This window comes from Cuculus canorus, chromosome 2 (assembly GCF_017976375.1).
Source record: "Cuculus canorus isolate bCucCan1 chromosome 2, bCucCan1.pri, whole genome shotgun sequence".
Classification (NCBI taxonomy): domain Eukaryota; kingdom Metazoa; phylum Chordata; class Aves; order Cuculiformes; family Cuculidae; genus Cuculus; species Cuculus canorus.
In genome coordinates this window covers 56,662,307-56,678,598 of record NC_071402.1, presented here as the reverse complement: position 1 = coordinate 56,678,598, position 16,292 = coordinate 56,662,307, and the positions used below count along the sequence as shown (strand labels likewise).

At 40.8% G+C, this 16,292-nt stretch overlaps 1 protein-coding gene across 3 annotated transcripts in view; it reads right to left on the bottom strand.

Moving 5' to 3' along the window:
- The window catches only part of LDLRAD4 (low density lipoprotein receptor class A domain containing 4), a 296,296-nt gene that overhangs the window by 182,957 nt on the left and 97,047 nt on the right, over nucleotides 1-16,292 (bottom strand). For all 3 annotated transcript variants that reach the window (XM_054059718.1, XM_054059716.1, XM_054059717.1), the window contains exon 2: nucleotides 5,838-6,296. In XM_054059718.1, coding sequence (XP_053915693.1) covers nucleotides 5,838-5,877 — 40 coding nt within the window. In that variant the 5' untranslated portion in view covers nucleotides 5,878-6,296. The remainder of the gene's footprint in view (nucleotides 1-5,837; nucleotides 6,297-16,292) is intronic.

The window sequence follows — 16,292 nt, the reverse complement described above, 5'->3', positions numbered from 1 at the left end:
AGAGGAAGGGTTGAGTCTACAACTCACGGGAAGAGGCTTTTAGACAACTTGGAATTAAGTTGTAGTGAATTGATTTGGAAGTGGGAGAGGTCTGGAAGCAAGAGAAGGATGAAGGAGAGTGTTGAAAAAGAGGAAGATCATCAGAAGGGTAAGAAATCTGGAAAAGAAGTGAGATCAGATGGGGAGTGATGGACGAGCCTCAGTACAGAGAGAGGGGATTTGGGCATTGACGGGGAAAGAGGCAGCAAGAGATTAGGAAAGCACAAAACTCAGAAGAGGAAATGTAACAGAAGTCCTGAGAGCCAAGGGGATACAGACCAGGGATGGGGGGACTGGAGAAGCTCTACCACTCTGCATTCCTATAAGCAAGATGATCTCCTAACAGATATGTTCAGTTTCTCTGTTAAGGCAGGGCTTCGGGGAGTTACAGCCAAGCTGAGGAGTTGCTCCTCAGGAGTAACTTGGGGTCTCTAGATATGGCCCAAGGTCAAGCTTCAGCGACAATGACCTTGAGACGTAAAGCTGCAAGGGATTATGGAAAGATTTGTGGCTGCCATCACTTCCACATAGAAAGGTGTGAGGGAGAAGATTGAAGCTATGACAGAATGGGATCAGAAGGTGACAGGAAAAGTCAGTGCCAGACTGACGGGCAGGGGCCCACTGCACAGAGCAACCTCTTAATATTTATTCTGGTTTCCATAGTGCCAGAACTAATAATCCCTCTAGCAGTGCTAAGGGTCACAGGGCAGGAATGCCTCCAAGTCAGCCCATGTCTGACAGAGCTCCTGCTAAGACAGAGCTAATAAAATCCTGATGGACCTAAGGTGACCTTGCAAGGTCAGGAGGCTTCATACACTGATTCCTAATCCATCCCATAAGGTTCCTCTTGTCCTTTGATCACCCTGGATGTCCCTGTGCCACGTGCTCCTCAGTGATGGAGATCTGATTTCAGAATCACACTGTTCTCCTAAATCAGCACTCAAAACATACTCTGGCCAAGTAGCTAATTTAAAAAATGAGCCTTGGCTGTCCAAGATCCCCACCGCTGTCACCTCAGCACTGAGAGCAGCACCGGCAAGAGGTGTAGCAACTAAGAAGTGTGCAAGCAAGGTGGTCCTTCTGGCCATTACACCAAAGCACCATTGTATCATGGCCACATCTTGCCCTGTAGCTCAAGGCATCAGATACATGCTCCAGCATAAAACTCCAGTGCTTCATGGGAACCTAGGAAAAACACCTCCAGAAAGTTTGAGAACTACCACTCCATTCTGAAAAAGATTGCTTCTTCCAATTCTCAAGGATCACGTTGTCTAGACCTGTGGCCCTTTTTTTTGGCTCTTCTCTGGATGCTTCCAATGGGCCTGAAGAGCACTGCTCAGAGCAGAAAAAGTACGCCAGCCACATGAATACTAAATAGACTGAAAAAATTACTTTGCATGTCTTACATGCAGACTCCTGTCCATGTATTCTAGCATAACGTTTATGGCATAGTATTGTTGATTCATAGCTATTTTCTGATCTCTTGCAACCGCCCATCTGTTTTCTGCAGACCTACTGTCTCACCAGTTATTCTACATTTTGATTTGCACAGCTGAGTAATCCTGCCCAACCACAATTCAGAATTTGTCCTTTATGAACCGCATCGTATTTATTTTAGATCAGTTCTCCAAGATACCACATTAATTTTGAATTCTAATTCTGTGCTCAGAGGGTTTACATCCTCTCCCTGGTTGGTGTCATCTCGAAATTTTGCATGCTGATTCTGTCATACAACTCATTAATTAAAATAGTGAATATTTTCAGGCAATCCAGAGCAGAATCCCACTTTGACTATGAATCACTAGCAATTATTCTAAGAACAGCTTTAAAGCCAACTGTGTACCCACCTTGTAGCTCATATTGCCACCTTGTTAATGAAAGGGTGAAAAGCCTTCAAAAAAATCAAGATTTACTATTTGTCTAATTTCAGGGAAATTAGACACCACTGACAAGGTATCATTTGAAAAAAAAATGCAAATTTATTTATCATGTTATTTTCCACAGGCTATTATTTAAACAAAATCAGTTGATTATTTGACTCAGACTTTTTCCCTCGAGAATTTTAAGATAAGCTATCTACTCCGAAGGGGAAAAACAGAGGTCCAGGAAAGTTTACATGTGTAGGTGCAGTGTTTGCTCTTTCACAGCTTCTTTGAACCTAGAGTGTCCTCTAAATGTTCTCCAGTGTAACCACTAATTGCTCAGACATTGCTTCAGCTATTTCACCCTACATTGCAGAGATAAGTTAATAAGCTCTAGCTTGTTCTAATATACCTATCATCCGATCTTATTAGTTCATAATCAGTTCTATTCCTGCTCTAGTTGAAGTTCTTTCCTTTCTCAAGGCAGAAGTCCTTTTCTTGCCACCTGGTTACGGGTCATCCTTTCTGGCAAAGAATGGTGCAAAGTGTCATGAACTACTCGACCCTCTCTGCACCATCAGACCATGAGTTTTGGCATTCCTTCTCAACTAATACTCCAGAAAAATCAGTCTTCCTCTTATTACTACTGAGAACGTAGCACATTTCCTTGTTACCGTGTCTTTCATTAGCTATACTGTTTTGTGCATTGGCCTACCTGATTTGGCCCTTGCATTCTTGTAATGCTTTTTGACAACTATCTCTAATAACGTATCTAGTTTCCACTTTCTGTATGAGTTTTCATATCATGCAATTATGCCTCGTCTTACACATTTTATTGGGACATCTTTCATTTGTGCTTTTAATATTCTTTACTGTGACTGGAAAAGAAAAAGTTGGTTCCTTTAGAAATTGCCAGCCTTCCTGAATTTCTTAGGTTTGTTTCCCAGGCAATCTTACCTATCACAATTCTTTGAGCTGAATGCAATTTACTTTCTTGCATACTATTGTTTTGATTCTCAAGTTCTCTCTTCTTGACTTTCAAGATTGCTATCATTCAAATTACTTTTACCACGATAAGCTCAGTCATCCCTTTCCTAATCAAGCCTAGAAGCACTTCCCTCCCATTGCCTTTTCTACATTCTGTAATCCTGATCCTATTAGACTTGCATGATCTACTGAAATTAGTATTTAGCCAGTAAAGTGAAAAAGCTTTTACCATAGGCTATTGTTTGGTAATACTGGATAAAGTGATTGGATGACCCCATGTCTTGGAACTAGAGCCTTCTGCAAAAGAAGGGCAGCTTTGGCATCTGTGTCAGTAAAATGAGAGTACAGACAGGATCGAAGTATCTCCTAGAGTTAACTGCAAGCCTTTTCAGATCACAGTGATTATTATTAGTGAGGTGGAAAGGAGGTTTATGAAATACTCCAAAGGTGGCTACACAGAGGCATCGTCCTCACAGGCTTCTTTTGCCAGCAGTTGTAAATTGAAATGATTACTGCGACAGTTACAATAGCTGCAATCACTTAGCATGGCTAGATTCAGTGTTGACACTGCACAGGTTTCAGATATCAAAGCTTTTCCTGTACAAATTAGCTCCCTTCTGCATGTGGTCATGCCCCTCTGTCACCAGCAGCTACTGTTTTCTCCTAGAGCTAAACTGGCATTTCAATAAAACAAAAGGAGCACTACAGCAAGGATCAGAGAAGCAATCTTATGCACCTGCCATTACACTTTTATTGTGATTCTTAAATTAGCATAACACAGTGCAATAAATTTCTCTAAGAAATATATACCTACCCACCATCTACAGCTGAATGCATTATATAAATCTAACAATGAACAAGAAAGCTCTCCAAAAAGCAGATATCAATTTGATATAAGTTGTAAGAAACTGAAATCCTTGCCTTCTTCTCATATAAAGCAATGATATTTCAGCCTGTTTCCTACAGCCTCTTTCCTTTACCAGTTTCCCGAATATATGGTACAACTTAACTCAATGTTTACCAATCCTTTAGTACAGCTACCACAACTTTAAAATGTTAACATCTTAACCTGAGGGCAACTCCAAAAGAATGTAAGAATTCTTTACAAGAGACCAAACAACCTCACCTTTATTAAAAGTCTCCAGAATAGGTCTAAATCTGCTAAGTTGTCAGCACAATGTGGCTGTTGTCCTGGGCCTCCAGGAATCCTAGTTTCATCTCCCTGAATTTTACGCAGCACTAGTTGCCAAGTCACCTCCACCCAGCAGTAGTCACACGAGATTGCCAGCTTTCTGACACCCTGTTGCACAAGTACCCTGATCACAGTGCCAACAACCCCGACCTTCTGGGAGCGAAGGGACAGTAGATGCTGTGGCAGAAGAGCGTAAAGCTGAAAAAAAAAACCCAATATTTCAAGAGTGCTAAAGGTAATAAGGTTTATAGCAAAGGAGAGAGCCACAGAAGGCAGAGCAGGTAAGACAGAGAATAGATATCCACACAGTAGGAATATCTGTGGAGAGCAGAGCAGTGGCAAAAACTCCTAGGAATGAGCTGAGGGTGGGCAGAGAGCAGCAAGGACGAAGATGCACACACAGGACAAGAATGGCAACAGAGAGCTGAAGGAATGTGCTGTCAGCCAGTGACCCTGCAGTGGTCCCAGACTTCACATCTCCTATCAACACAGGAACTCATGTGGAGACAAGTTTCCCATTTCCTCTCCTTCAAGACATGTCTCACTGATACGTGTGGGAACTGTGCTGTAAATCAAAGCAACAGGAGGCAACAGAGACGGTTCAGAACTGCACTACCACTCCAAACCAATGTGCTGGGGGTGGACAACTGGACACTAAGCTGCTGCCCCACTGCAGCCTGAAGGGTAGGACAAGCCTCTGAGGGTGGATCTGCCTTGGGAAAGGAAAAAGTGGGAGCTGGCCCACAGGGAAATGAACACTTCTGCTGTTCCTTCCCTGGAAGAGCACCTAGAACTGCAAGCAGCCCCGGGTAAAGCAGCCTGAGACAGAAAATGATCCTCCCATAGATAAAACCCACATTCCAGTAAACTTCTAAAGGCAAAAAGTTTATATTGAAAAAATAAACATCTCACACATCACTAACTTTCACTGTGGTACTAGTCCATTATCTAGTCTTACTGAAGCGAGAGGAATATCCAGTCGATTTTCTACCCATTTCTTGCAGGGTCTCAGCTGCCCAGCAGATGTGGAAACAAAGCAGCAGGATCTTCTGCTCCCTGTTTCTTTCTTCCACCTCTCAAATCAGAAAGCAGTCTAGACAGTGAAAGTCCTAAATGAACCCTAGTGGACTTCACACGAGAGGGAGCTTTCCTCAGAGAGACACATCACCTTGACATCTTTCTCATTACATTTTCAGTGTATCTACAAGGAAATACATTGGACGGAGGTGGAACAGTTATAGTTTAAACTCTCTGGTTTTGCCGTTCAAGTGTTGCAGCGTGTGAATGGTGTGGAGGGGGAGGGATTACGAGTAGAAGGTACCCAGGAAGTTTTGTCTGGAGATGTGCTCTGGCCAAAAATATAAAGATCAACGTTGACATGTTTCTGAGAAGCTTCCCAACATGAACCGTGTCCATATTGCACGTCTGCCAAACTCCCATGCTGAACAAAAGAGCAACTCAACAGACCATGTTTTATACTGACCCAGGAGGCCACTCATTAAGCTGTTGATAAGTACTTTAATGAGGAAAGCTGAGATACACCTTCCGTAAGGCTTGTGGCCACCCATTTCAGAGGGCCTGAAATACAGATAACCACATTACTCAGTGTTAATACAAGTATTGAACTGTTCCTCAAATTAACTGTTTTAAAATATTACTTTAAAATATTAAGTACAGCCAGGACCTATCCAATTTATTTTCTAAACGCCAGTAAACTGTCCCAAAACTACGAACTGAACTAGAAGAAAAGTTCTTACCTGTGAAAGCATTTGTGGCCTGAAAACCAGCTTCCTGCATACTGCTCTCCCAGCGAAGCTTGAGATTCCCGTCTTAACCTGTCCTTACTGGAGACAATTGCTGATCTTGGAGCTCTTAAGTCACTTCCATCTTAGCTCATCAGAGTTCATTTCTCTTTCCATTCCTGTATTGGGCACCGTCCAGTTCCCACCTGATCCCAGGTCTTTCAAAATGTAGGCAGAGAGGATCTGCACCGAATTCAAGTAAGAAGTGTTGGACAGTCCCATCAACCAGCCAGCCAGAGGATACGGGTCATGATGAATGTGGAAATGAAGCAAATCACCTGCCAAGACTTTATATCCCTTTTACAATTAAGTTCTAATCCTCTGTTCATCCAGCACCATTTTTTCAGGTCTCGGCCAATGGTGATGTTCAATTGTCTCTCCTCTCTTGTGTTCCTCTGCCCTCAGGCACGCTCACTGAGAAATTAAAAAAGAAGAGATTATGTTTCCTGATGACCTGTAGCAACATTAAAATTAACAGACTCCAGGGAACAAAAACCCAAAACACATTATCAGGGATTGATTGTACACATTAAAGGAGATCTTCAGAAGGCAAATATTGCGATTTTGCTGAGATGCAAAGTGTGACCACACAGCTCTTTGAAGTGCAAAGAGGAACAGTGCTGAGGGTGTCATATGCATCTCTGAGAACACGATATGATTTACATTTCAAAAGCCATATTTAGCAGAGATGGGGGCAGCAATACAATAACAAAATTGCAGTTAAAAGGAAAATGGAAAAATACTCAAGGCTCTCCAGTCTAGTCTATTCAAAACCACAGTGAGATTATTAGCATATCATATAGCTGCTTCCCTTCTTTTCTGGAGCAGCAAAAGAGAATGCTGTCTCCCAATACTATATATGTCATTCTAAGAGTCCTCCGAGGTTAAAAATCTTTGTATGTCTGTGTTGTCGATTATCTGTTTAAAATCTCAATTGTAACACAGATGATGCAATTCGGATGTCTTCAGACATGCAGTAAGGTTAAAAACACCCACAGGCTATACAAGAGAAATACAGTTAAGTTTTTCTTGGTCCTACTGTTTCTGCATGGCATGGATACTTGCAGCTCACTGAAAACTGGAGCTGTTGCACAACCATCTTCCAAAAACCAAGGCACATTTACTTTTATGAAGCGAAGGCAAGGACTAAACAGGTACCTGTTTAGGGACATTATTTTAGAAATAAAGGAAGAAAGAAAAGAGGACTTGGAGAAGAACTCACTCACTCCCCATCCATCCTGTTTCTTCATGTAGTAATGCTTGGCTTGCTGTCTCCCAATTCAGAGGCACAGGCACTATGTCTGTGATGATCTTACAATCTGCTAACAGATTTTAGCTAATGAGTCTAGCCAGGACATCCAGCACCAAACAGGACTCAAGGTCCAGCTACTGGAGCAGCCCATATCAAAGGGTGCCAGTGTCGCTCTTGGTCCCAGTACCCTCTACTTTGGAGGACAGTGCAAGACCGGGCTCAGTGGGCAAGTGTGAATAACCCACCACCTGCTCCCCAGCCCCACTTCACCCTTCAGCCTGAACCTGCAAGATCTAGAGACTGCCTTATACCCTGAAGCGGAAGGCTGAATATCCCAGATCTAAAACTGCAGAGAAGATTCTCATGCTCCTTGCAGCATATTCTGCTCTGTGGGCACCACCGAGGTCACAGCCAGCCCGCCCTCAAGGGCTTCACTAGGGCCCTTTCTGGATGGACAAAATGGATCCAACCCCAGGTGTGTCACTGCAACCAAGTGAGCCTGTCACCTGATGAATGCCATTTTCCTTGAAACACACTGAATGAAAGCTAGCTGCTAACAAAGACGAACCTTCTAGCATAACGACATTGCTGCTTTTTCCCCACACACCAATTCTGTTAAGACAGTATTACTGAAAAACATGTTTTTGTCTCAAAGCACAGCACAGGAGTGATTGATTGGTTACTTGTATTCAAATCCAGTCATTTGCATTCAAATCAAATAAGGTTACAGAACAGATGTAAGACATTTTCCCCATTTCTTCTCCAAGTATCGCAACTTCACAGAGGAGAAAGTAGAAATTAATGAAAAAAACACTCAAAAACAAAGCTTTCACATGTAGTATCCTCTAGCTGAAAAAGCTGCATAAAAAAATTCAGAGTAGTGTTTAGAATGCTATTATTCCTGAATTTCAGCCCTTTGAAGTGTTTAAAATAACCATTTCATATGAAGTAATTTTATTCTCAAATATACACACATGAGCAAGTAATACACATACACCATAGTACATATTTCTCTTGGCTAACTTTTCTCTAATGACTACAGATAGATGCTGGACTCATTTCCCAAGCTTTTTCTCTAGAGGCCCAAGTTTCTTCTATATTTATAAGAACAGATTCATATTTGCATTCACATTTTCAGCCTTATGGCTTTGGATTTTGGTTTACAAATCCACAATTTGATGCCTTCTATTTTCAGCATTTTAAGTTCTCTCCCCATCTTAGAGATGCTCAAGAGATGTGCACCAATACCTTAGCATCCAGGGAAATTCTCTGTTACATCTTTGTATTAGATATCATGTATTTCTAATTCTTGCAAGAATAAACTACATTTACTTTCTTGAAAAATAACTTTTTATTAAAAGAATAATCACTTTCCACATTTTCAACGTATCTGCTAAACTAGTTAAGAACCCAACAGTGCTGAAGGAACTCTACAGTATAGGCAACCACTGCTTCTTCAGATAGAAAGATGTAATTTTAACAATATTACAGGACACTGGAACACTTACAGAGTTCATTCAGAGCTTAAAATTCAAGAGGTAGTCCACTGCATCAGTCCTCCCCAAAGGCATCAAGTGAAAGAAGACACTGATATCTCTTCACTGCCGCAAGCGACCATTTCCTATCACTGCAAAAGCACTCTTTTGCCTTGCTGGATAATGAACTTGGAGGCAGCTGGCAGGATGCGAGTAAGGAAGCAGAGTAGGTTGCTAGGACAAGCCTGTGCCGTGCTCAGCACTTGCTGGGCCTCTTCACAATTCATAACCAAATTCAGTACTTACAAAATGCTTCGCACTTATGGCTAAGCAGGCTATGAGTATTTTCAACAGGCAGACCTTCCAGCAGTTACATTCGCATAACAACTTCAGGTCTCTCGGATTTCGAATGCATCGAGGTGAAGACGACAAAGCAGCCCAGCCAATACAACAGCAAACCAGGAAAATAGCAAATTCCATTTTTTAACACCACATAAAGCCATGACCTTTCTATTCTACTTTACATTATCCATAAATTTTCCATTAAAGCTGAACCAATGTTTAAATACAGAAGATTTGTGTTTGTTCCTAACAGACTGGCATGTTTGCACGGACAGAACGGGTCGGGACCTTTGCTGACACATTTTGGTGTAGCTCAGCCAACTCCAGTGAAGCTATGCTTTTATACCAGTGGGGTGCAGAAATGTCAAACCAACTGACTTAAAGGAATGATAAGGGAAAATACTCATCTGAAAAAGAGAAAGGATAATAAACAACACAATAGAACTACAATATGGGGTGCTCTTTGATGTCACTTCTGTATTTTTCACAACCTGCAGAGATCCTGGTGGAAAGACACCCCACTATACTGATCAGATGGCAAAGAGAAAATGTAGGCTAGAAGGACTAGAGAATTTCTCTTTGTTCCATCTGTTACCTCCTTTCCAATTGCAACAGGAACTCTTCCTCCACTTCTACTTTCATTCACTGCAGTGTTAAGAGAGTCTCAGAAGCAAAATAAAGCAAAACATTGTGTTTTATAAATACGTAGCTGTTCCATAAAGATTTTCAGCTACTACGTGCCTACGTGTTCCAATACGTATCAAAAAATTAAGTCCATTTGTTTTTATCCTCTCCATTTTTCTCAAATTTGGTCCTGGGAAAGACACCTCCATCTGAACATCACACAAAACGCAGACAGAAAATATTCTAACACCTTACGTGAGTTTCATGTTCTCATGATAGAGGTAGTGAACCTGCTATTCCTCTTTTCTAAACATCTGAAGATGCAATATAAAAGAGCCACTGTAAAAAATAATCTCAGAGGAAAAAGTAGACAACGAACGTCATTAAGTCCTGCAATAATACATTTTATGAAGTATTGTGCAATCATAAGTCAGGACCAGCTGGAATCAGGAGGAACTTGAACTGAAAGAAGAAGTAAAATACTATTTTTTCCAAGACTGGCATCTCTGTAATAATCTTGAAAAACTCAAAAGCACTACCAACATGTAAATACTGCAGCTTGGGTTTTTTTGTTTGTTCTTTTTCCATTTCCTTTCACTGTATACAGTCTGTTTCTCCATCCTTGTGCTGTTGATTCCCACACAGGCATTAGGAACTCACTGGATGTGTTGCCAGAAGGTCTACAGCCGTGGGACACGTTTCCCATGATATCCCTTGGCACAAGACATGCTAATGGACAGCATTTCAGAAAGGTGTTTAACAGGAGTATCTGTAGAGTAAGCCCACATGCTTACATTTTTGAGAAAGTTACTGAACAGCTTATGAGTTGTGGTTTAATTTAATTTAATCAAGGGAGAACTTTCTGCTTGAATTTCTAGCTTTCAGGTGAAAGAAATTTAAGAGGGGTGGGAGCCTGAGCTGCCCTGCCCCGCTCTCGCTGTGCTCCCTGCAGAAAGCAGGTGCCAAACAGGGTCAGACCCTCAGTGGGAGCTTGGCCACTGCTGGCACCAACCTACTCTGTGGCTAAAGGCAGGACAGAAGCAACACTGGCCGAGTCAGCAGCATGACTCCAGTTCAACAGGAGATTTAAGCCTATCTCCAAATTCAAGGAAAAAAGTAATCCAACTAAATCCAGGACAAGCACTGAACTGTCCACATGCTTAAACACTTCACCGAAGTAGGACAGGTTAAGGCAGCATGGGCTTTGATATATATTTAAGAAGTTTCTCGCTCGAAAAACACTTTCAACATTCTGTTTTTATAAAAGGCTGTTTGTTAAAACATCTTTTAAAGTTTGCTAAAGCAAATTAAGCATATGTGCACACACACAGCTCACCTCTCCGCTCCCTTTTGGATTCACCAAGTTTATCGGGCTTTGGTTTTGCTTCTCATAATAACTTCTAAACTAGCTATATTAATATCTACCAATTGTACCTACTCTTTTTTAGATGGCAAGGCCTGTGTTTGGCTGTGTGATCCTCATTTATTTTACTCCTGTCTGTAATTTGTCTTCCTTCCAAGACACCATCACTCCAGTGCTAAATGAACCCTGCCTCTTGGAAAACACTATACTCCATAATTCAAAGACCTCTTTAAGAACTTAAGGCAACTTTCACAGGAGACTAAACTGAAAACCAGATGTTTAAAATGTTTATCTAAATGCATCTTTCTAACACACACACATACATCATTTATTTTCACTATCTTCAATATTTGTATAGGTCAGTTGCAACAGCTGCTGGATTTCACTTTCTGGGTGCATTTTGGTGACATACAAAATATGTTTGCATGTTAAGTTATGTGCTTATTTTTACATCGTTTCTGTTAGAGCGCTCACTGAAATGGGGCAAAGGGAGGACAACCAAAGCGAGGTGTGGTCTTTCTGCATTAGCTGAAGCGGGAAACAGGTCCTGAGAAGAGGGCATATGGCCAAACCCAAGCATCATTTTCTTCTAGCCTGTTAAGAAAACAATCTACAAAACAAAATATATCCCCAATGCCACTATGCACAGCAAAAACCATTACAGACAAGGCCCATCTTAAAAGAAAAACAAGGAATTTTTCAGTACAGACATTTCTCCTCTTCCTCCTGTTTATTTCTCTTTGGAGTGAAGTAACAAGCAATGGAATAAAAAATCGGTCTGTTTAGTAGCTTCGTGCCAAAGCGAATAGCCTCTGGTAATCAGACAGCAAGGTGTATTTCACTTGAGGAAACCCTATAAATGACTGATACCACAAAGGAGCATGCCACATTTCCTTTCATTAATCTTGTTAAGTGAAATAATTAATTTGGATCCTCTATTTTATCTCTCTACAAACAAACTAAAGAGACATACATTTTAGTGTAGCTGTGCTGAAGGAATGCAGTACAACCCCAGTAGAAAAGTTTACCAAGATCTCCATGACAAGCTATTGGATTTGGATGAGATAATTATTGGGAGAAATTGTATAAGCTGTGTTAAGCAGGGCAAGTGAGAAGATCGCACTGTTTATTTTTGGACCTTAATAAAACTATAATTACCAGAAGTTGTCAAGAGAAATCATTAATCATGCTGCTCTATGAACCTGACCAGTCAGAAAAAAATGTGACATCTGAATTTTTTTTGCCAAAGTCAAAAAAAAGGTAGTAAAAGCAGAACCCAGTCCAAATGAATCTTTTTCCAATGCCAACACAGGGTCAGTATTTGAAACTGCAGAAGGCTAGTAAAAATAAAATTACATTGAACAGACTGGAGAAAAGGTCACAAGTTTTTGACTGGTGTCCCTATAACTTGTGTGAGGAACAAGCAGCTGCCAGAAAACCGGGGGATTCTGCGTATCTCAAGACTTTGAGTATCTGACATCCATCTGCTTTCCAAAGGGTGTTTAGTATCCCTGTACATCACCTGAAAAACTGTGGTTATGAGATATCGCTGCAGAAACTGACCACCCAGATAAGGAGCAATAGAATAGGGAACTACTGGTTTAACTTTGCTGCGCCACATACGATGTGTAAAGGAAAGGAGGAAACACCTCAGGCAAACACAACATGGCCACTGTCCATCCGCTGTTATGACCCCTACAAAGGCAGAGTCCAGCATAAGATAAGAAACACGTTTCTCTCTTCCTCTTTTCCCACAGCAACTTGTTGCTGCTTTAACAAAATGTTTCTTCTGGCTTCCTTTCACCTCATTTTGAGAACCTACCACACAGACAGTAGCGATGTATGTTGCTTACAAGCTCTCCATTTTCCACCGGTGCATCAAGCGTTTCCTACTTCGCGTGAGCCGACACAAGCTTCCCAAGATCTTTATCTTTTAGGTGCGCATTGCAATCTTCATTGACAGACCTTGCAGAAGAGAAGCAAACAGCCAGTGTTCCTTTCCTCCAACAACTGATAGTTATGTCAGCCACCCCCATCATCCCTAAGAGATCCAGCAGCACACTTTACTCTCTCCACTGATGGCACCTTTTGGCTGAGGGCATCACACCCAGAAAGGAAAAGGTTGCACAGCTGAAACCAACCTCTCCCACTGAATTAGAGTAGCCAAAAATCCTAACATACACAATGAAGACAGAGACATATCTACCAACTTCGCTCATAATAAGGCAGAAACATCTGCACTCTTGACTGTTCTGGAAAGAAAATGCAGAAGACAGTATCTCCCATATGAAACTCTCAAGCAGCGCATGGACACAGAATTTGTGCAGTCCTCCCACTAAAGAGTACTGGGGACTGTGGAAGTAAACATGTATGGGAATCTGAAAATTCAGAGATTAATAGGAGGAGTTGTCCAACATTATTCCAACTTTTGTCATAACACTTGGTATGAACGAAAAAGCACAACACAATGCTCATTTTGGGAAATGCAAAATGGAGACGAGAACAAGGAATTTGTGCTAACTGTAATGAAAAATGAACTGATGCGCAAGAGACACTCAAGGGGCATGGGAGCTGTTTAAGAATAAAACTACTATCTTGGAGAATTAAACTATCTGTACAGCACTTAGGGTTGCTATGTACACCACTCTCAAGAAGGATACAGTACCCTATGCATGTGGGCCATGATCAAGTAAAATCCTCTTCTGTTACAGAATAAGAAATAAACTATGCAATCGAACTAGCATAAACTGCTACCATAGAAGAAACACTGATAAGAATTTCATAACTTTCTGGATGGTTGTATCAGTCAGCGCTATGAAAGTCCATTTGCTGTAAGCAGCAGCTGTTCAGGAGAGTAAGAAACATCTGAGAGAGGTCCACTAGTATTTTATAGACGCTACTACATCAAGTTAATTCTAGTACCTGCGAATCAAACCCACACCACAAGAATTCATCTGGTTTATTTACAGTGTCTCAGGAGCCAACATCACCTGTGTGCCACTCAAAGAAATGCAAATGGAACATTAACCAGACAAGCAAAGCCCAGTTTAAAGAAACCCTAGAAACCACCAGGCACGTCAGCTGCAGGGTGTCCCCAGCCCTACTGTGCAAAACACAGGAGAGAACAGCACCCTGCAATATAGCTGCAGCTGGTGCAAGAAGTCAGCCACATGTGTTTGCCTTTTCCAACCTAATGAAGGTTCACAGCTATTTCAGATGGCCTGTATAGATCATACAGTGTGCAAATCCACTTTATGTCCTGTACCATAGGAAACTGGAAAAGATGTGTGACTGTATCCAGAAAGGACTCCTGTAACAACAAACACCTAAAATTTCTACTATAAAATTGATTTTAGAAGACTGAAAAATCCTGAGGTTTGCAAATGAATACTCTACCAGGTTTGATTACTATGCCGAACTACCATAATCTGTACAAAGCTAAAGAGTTTTAAAGTTATAGTTGAGTTAAGACCAGGTCTCCGTTTTACCCAGCACTATCATGCCTCACTTTATGACATTACATTATACATTAGAGATGTAAACAACTCAGAGTATGTAAACAAATGCCTTCGTGATAGCATAATCCTGAAAGTGCTCTTCTATATGCTTTACCATCATTCAGTATGGCCCCCAAGTGACAGGACTTCTGCAAGTGCTCCTAAGAAGCAAAGGAAGGCATTAGACCTGGAAACCAAGGTCTAATAAAGCAACATAAAGAAGAAAAAAGCATTATTAAAATCGGCTGTGATCTAGGTTTGGTGCATTTGATGAGAAAAGAAATTGTGCAGATTAAATGTATAAAAATTATTTTGAAGCCACCTTCTATTGTGATGGCATTGAGTTGTCTTAAATCACCCCTCTGCCTCACTTCACAAGACAAGAAAAGATCAAAAACTTCAGCTCCGTGATGCAGTTGGTAAATACAGTACACTACAGTATTATTATTATTGCAGTATTAATATTGTTATTAAAGTATTAATTTTACTATTACCATATTTTAATAATTATCCATTTACATGATCTGTATTATGCTAATGTTAGATTGAGGTTAGCTTAGGGTAGGTTATGTCAGGTCAGGTGTATATGTCAACTTGCTTAACGATTAAATTGATTAACGATGCTCTGGTCAGAACCACAAAGCATCACTACGTGAAGCACGACAGGTATCTAATGAAACTAGCAAGTTTAAATTGTATCTCCATCATTGTACTATGACTGAGCTCTGAACTTCAGAGATCCAAACTATTGCCTTAACATAGTCTCCAGATGCTTTGCCTTCCAGAGCAAATTCAATCAACTTAAATTTTATCCTATGAATGACACTAGATAACAACCAGATGAATATGGAGCCTGGATCAGAAGCCATATCCAAGCAAGGGTTTTGCCCATGCCAGGCCAAGGGAAATGAACATGGCCTTATTACTAAATAACCTAGACAACACTGAAGAAAGAGCTCCTTCAGCATTTAAATGTGTGTACTTCTAAGCCCCACAATCCATGGGGCATAACTAATTGCCACAGTAATTATTAATTACAACAATACAAAATTACTCCAATTTTCAGCCTGGAAATGAGAAGAGGAACAAAATAACAGCTTAGCATTTCTCATCTTTTTCTTGGGACTTGGGAGATTGGAATTTGTTATATTTGGGCACGTTACATGATTCCTCTAGGCTTCCCATCCCTCCAGCCAAGCAGATATAACTTCTAGCTGTGGATTAAGGACCTACAAAATGTTTAGTTAACAGCGGTGTTACTTGTGAAACTGAGAGAAAAACCTATAGTAGAGTTTTGATTAATTTAATTTTGTTCTCAAGCGAGTATATCATTCTGCAAATCCAAATCAACTCTTAGCATTGTAAAACAATGCCAAAGAAACCCTTTCAACTAAGTAAGAGGCCAGTGATTCTTTATTTCCAAGCAATACTGGCAACACACACTCTCCTTCAAGCCTGGCCTCCTTAAAAAAATGTGTTAGAAAACAATTCACAAAATAACTCACAAAATTCAAAGGGAGGGCACAGCTGGGAAGCAGTATCCTGAGGTGATCAGCTAAACCTCATTTTCCAGAGAACTACACAGTTCATTCTCTCAAATCCCTCATTACTTAACGTACAAAAGCAAAGACGCTATTTTTTTCTTGGCCTTGAAGGACAGTTTTTTACATAAACAAACTGCATAAAGGCATGGGAAGTAATGCTGTTATCAGTTAAACCTGTGAAATTCCCCTAGCTGAGAAGTTCTTGTTTAGCATGGATATAAGAACAGAATTTCAACTCCCTCGCTTCAGCTGTAATTTGGGAAGCATTTCTAATCCGAATGGGCAAAACCAAACAACTCACCAAGATCATCAT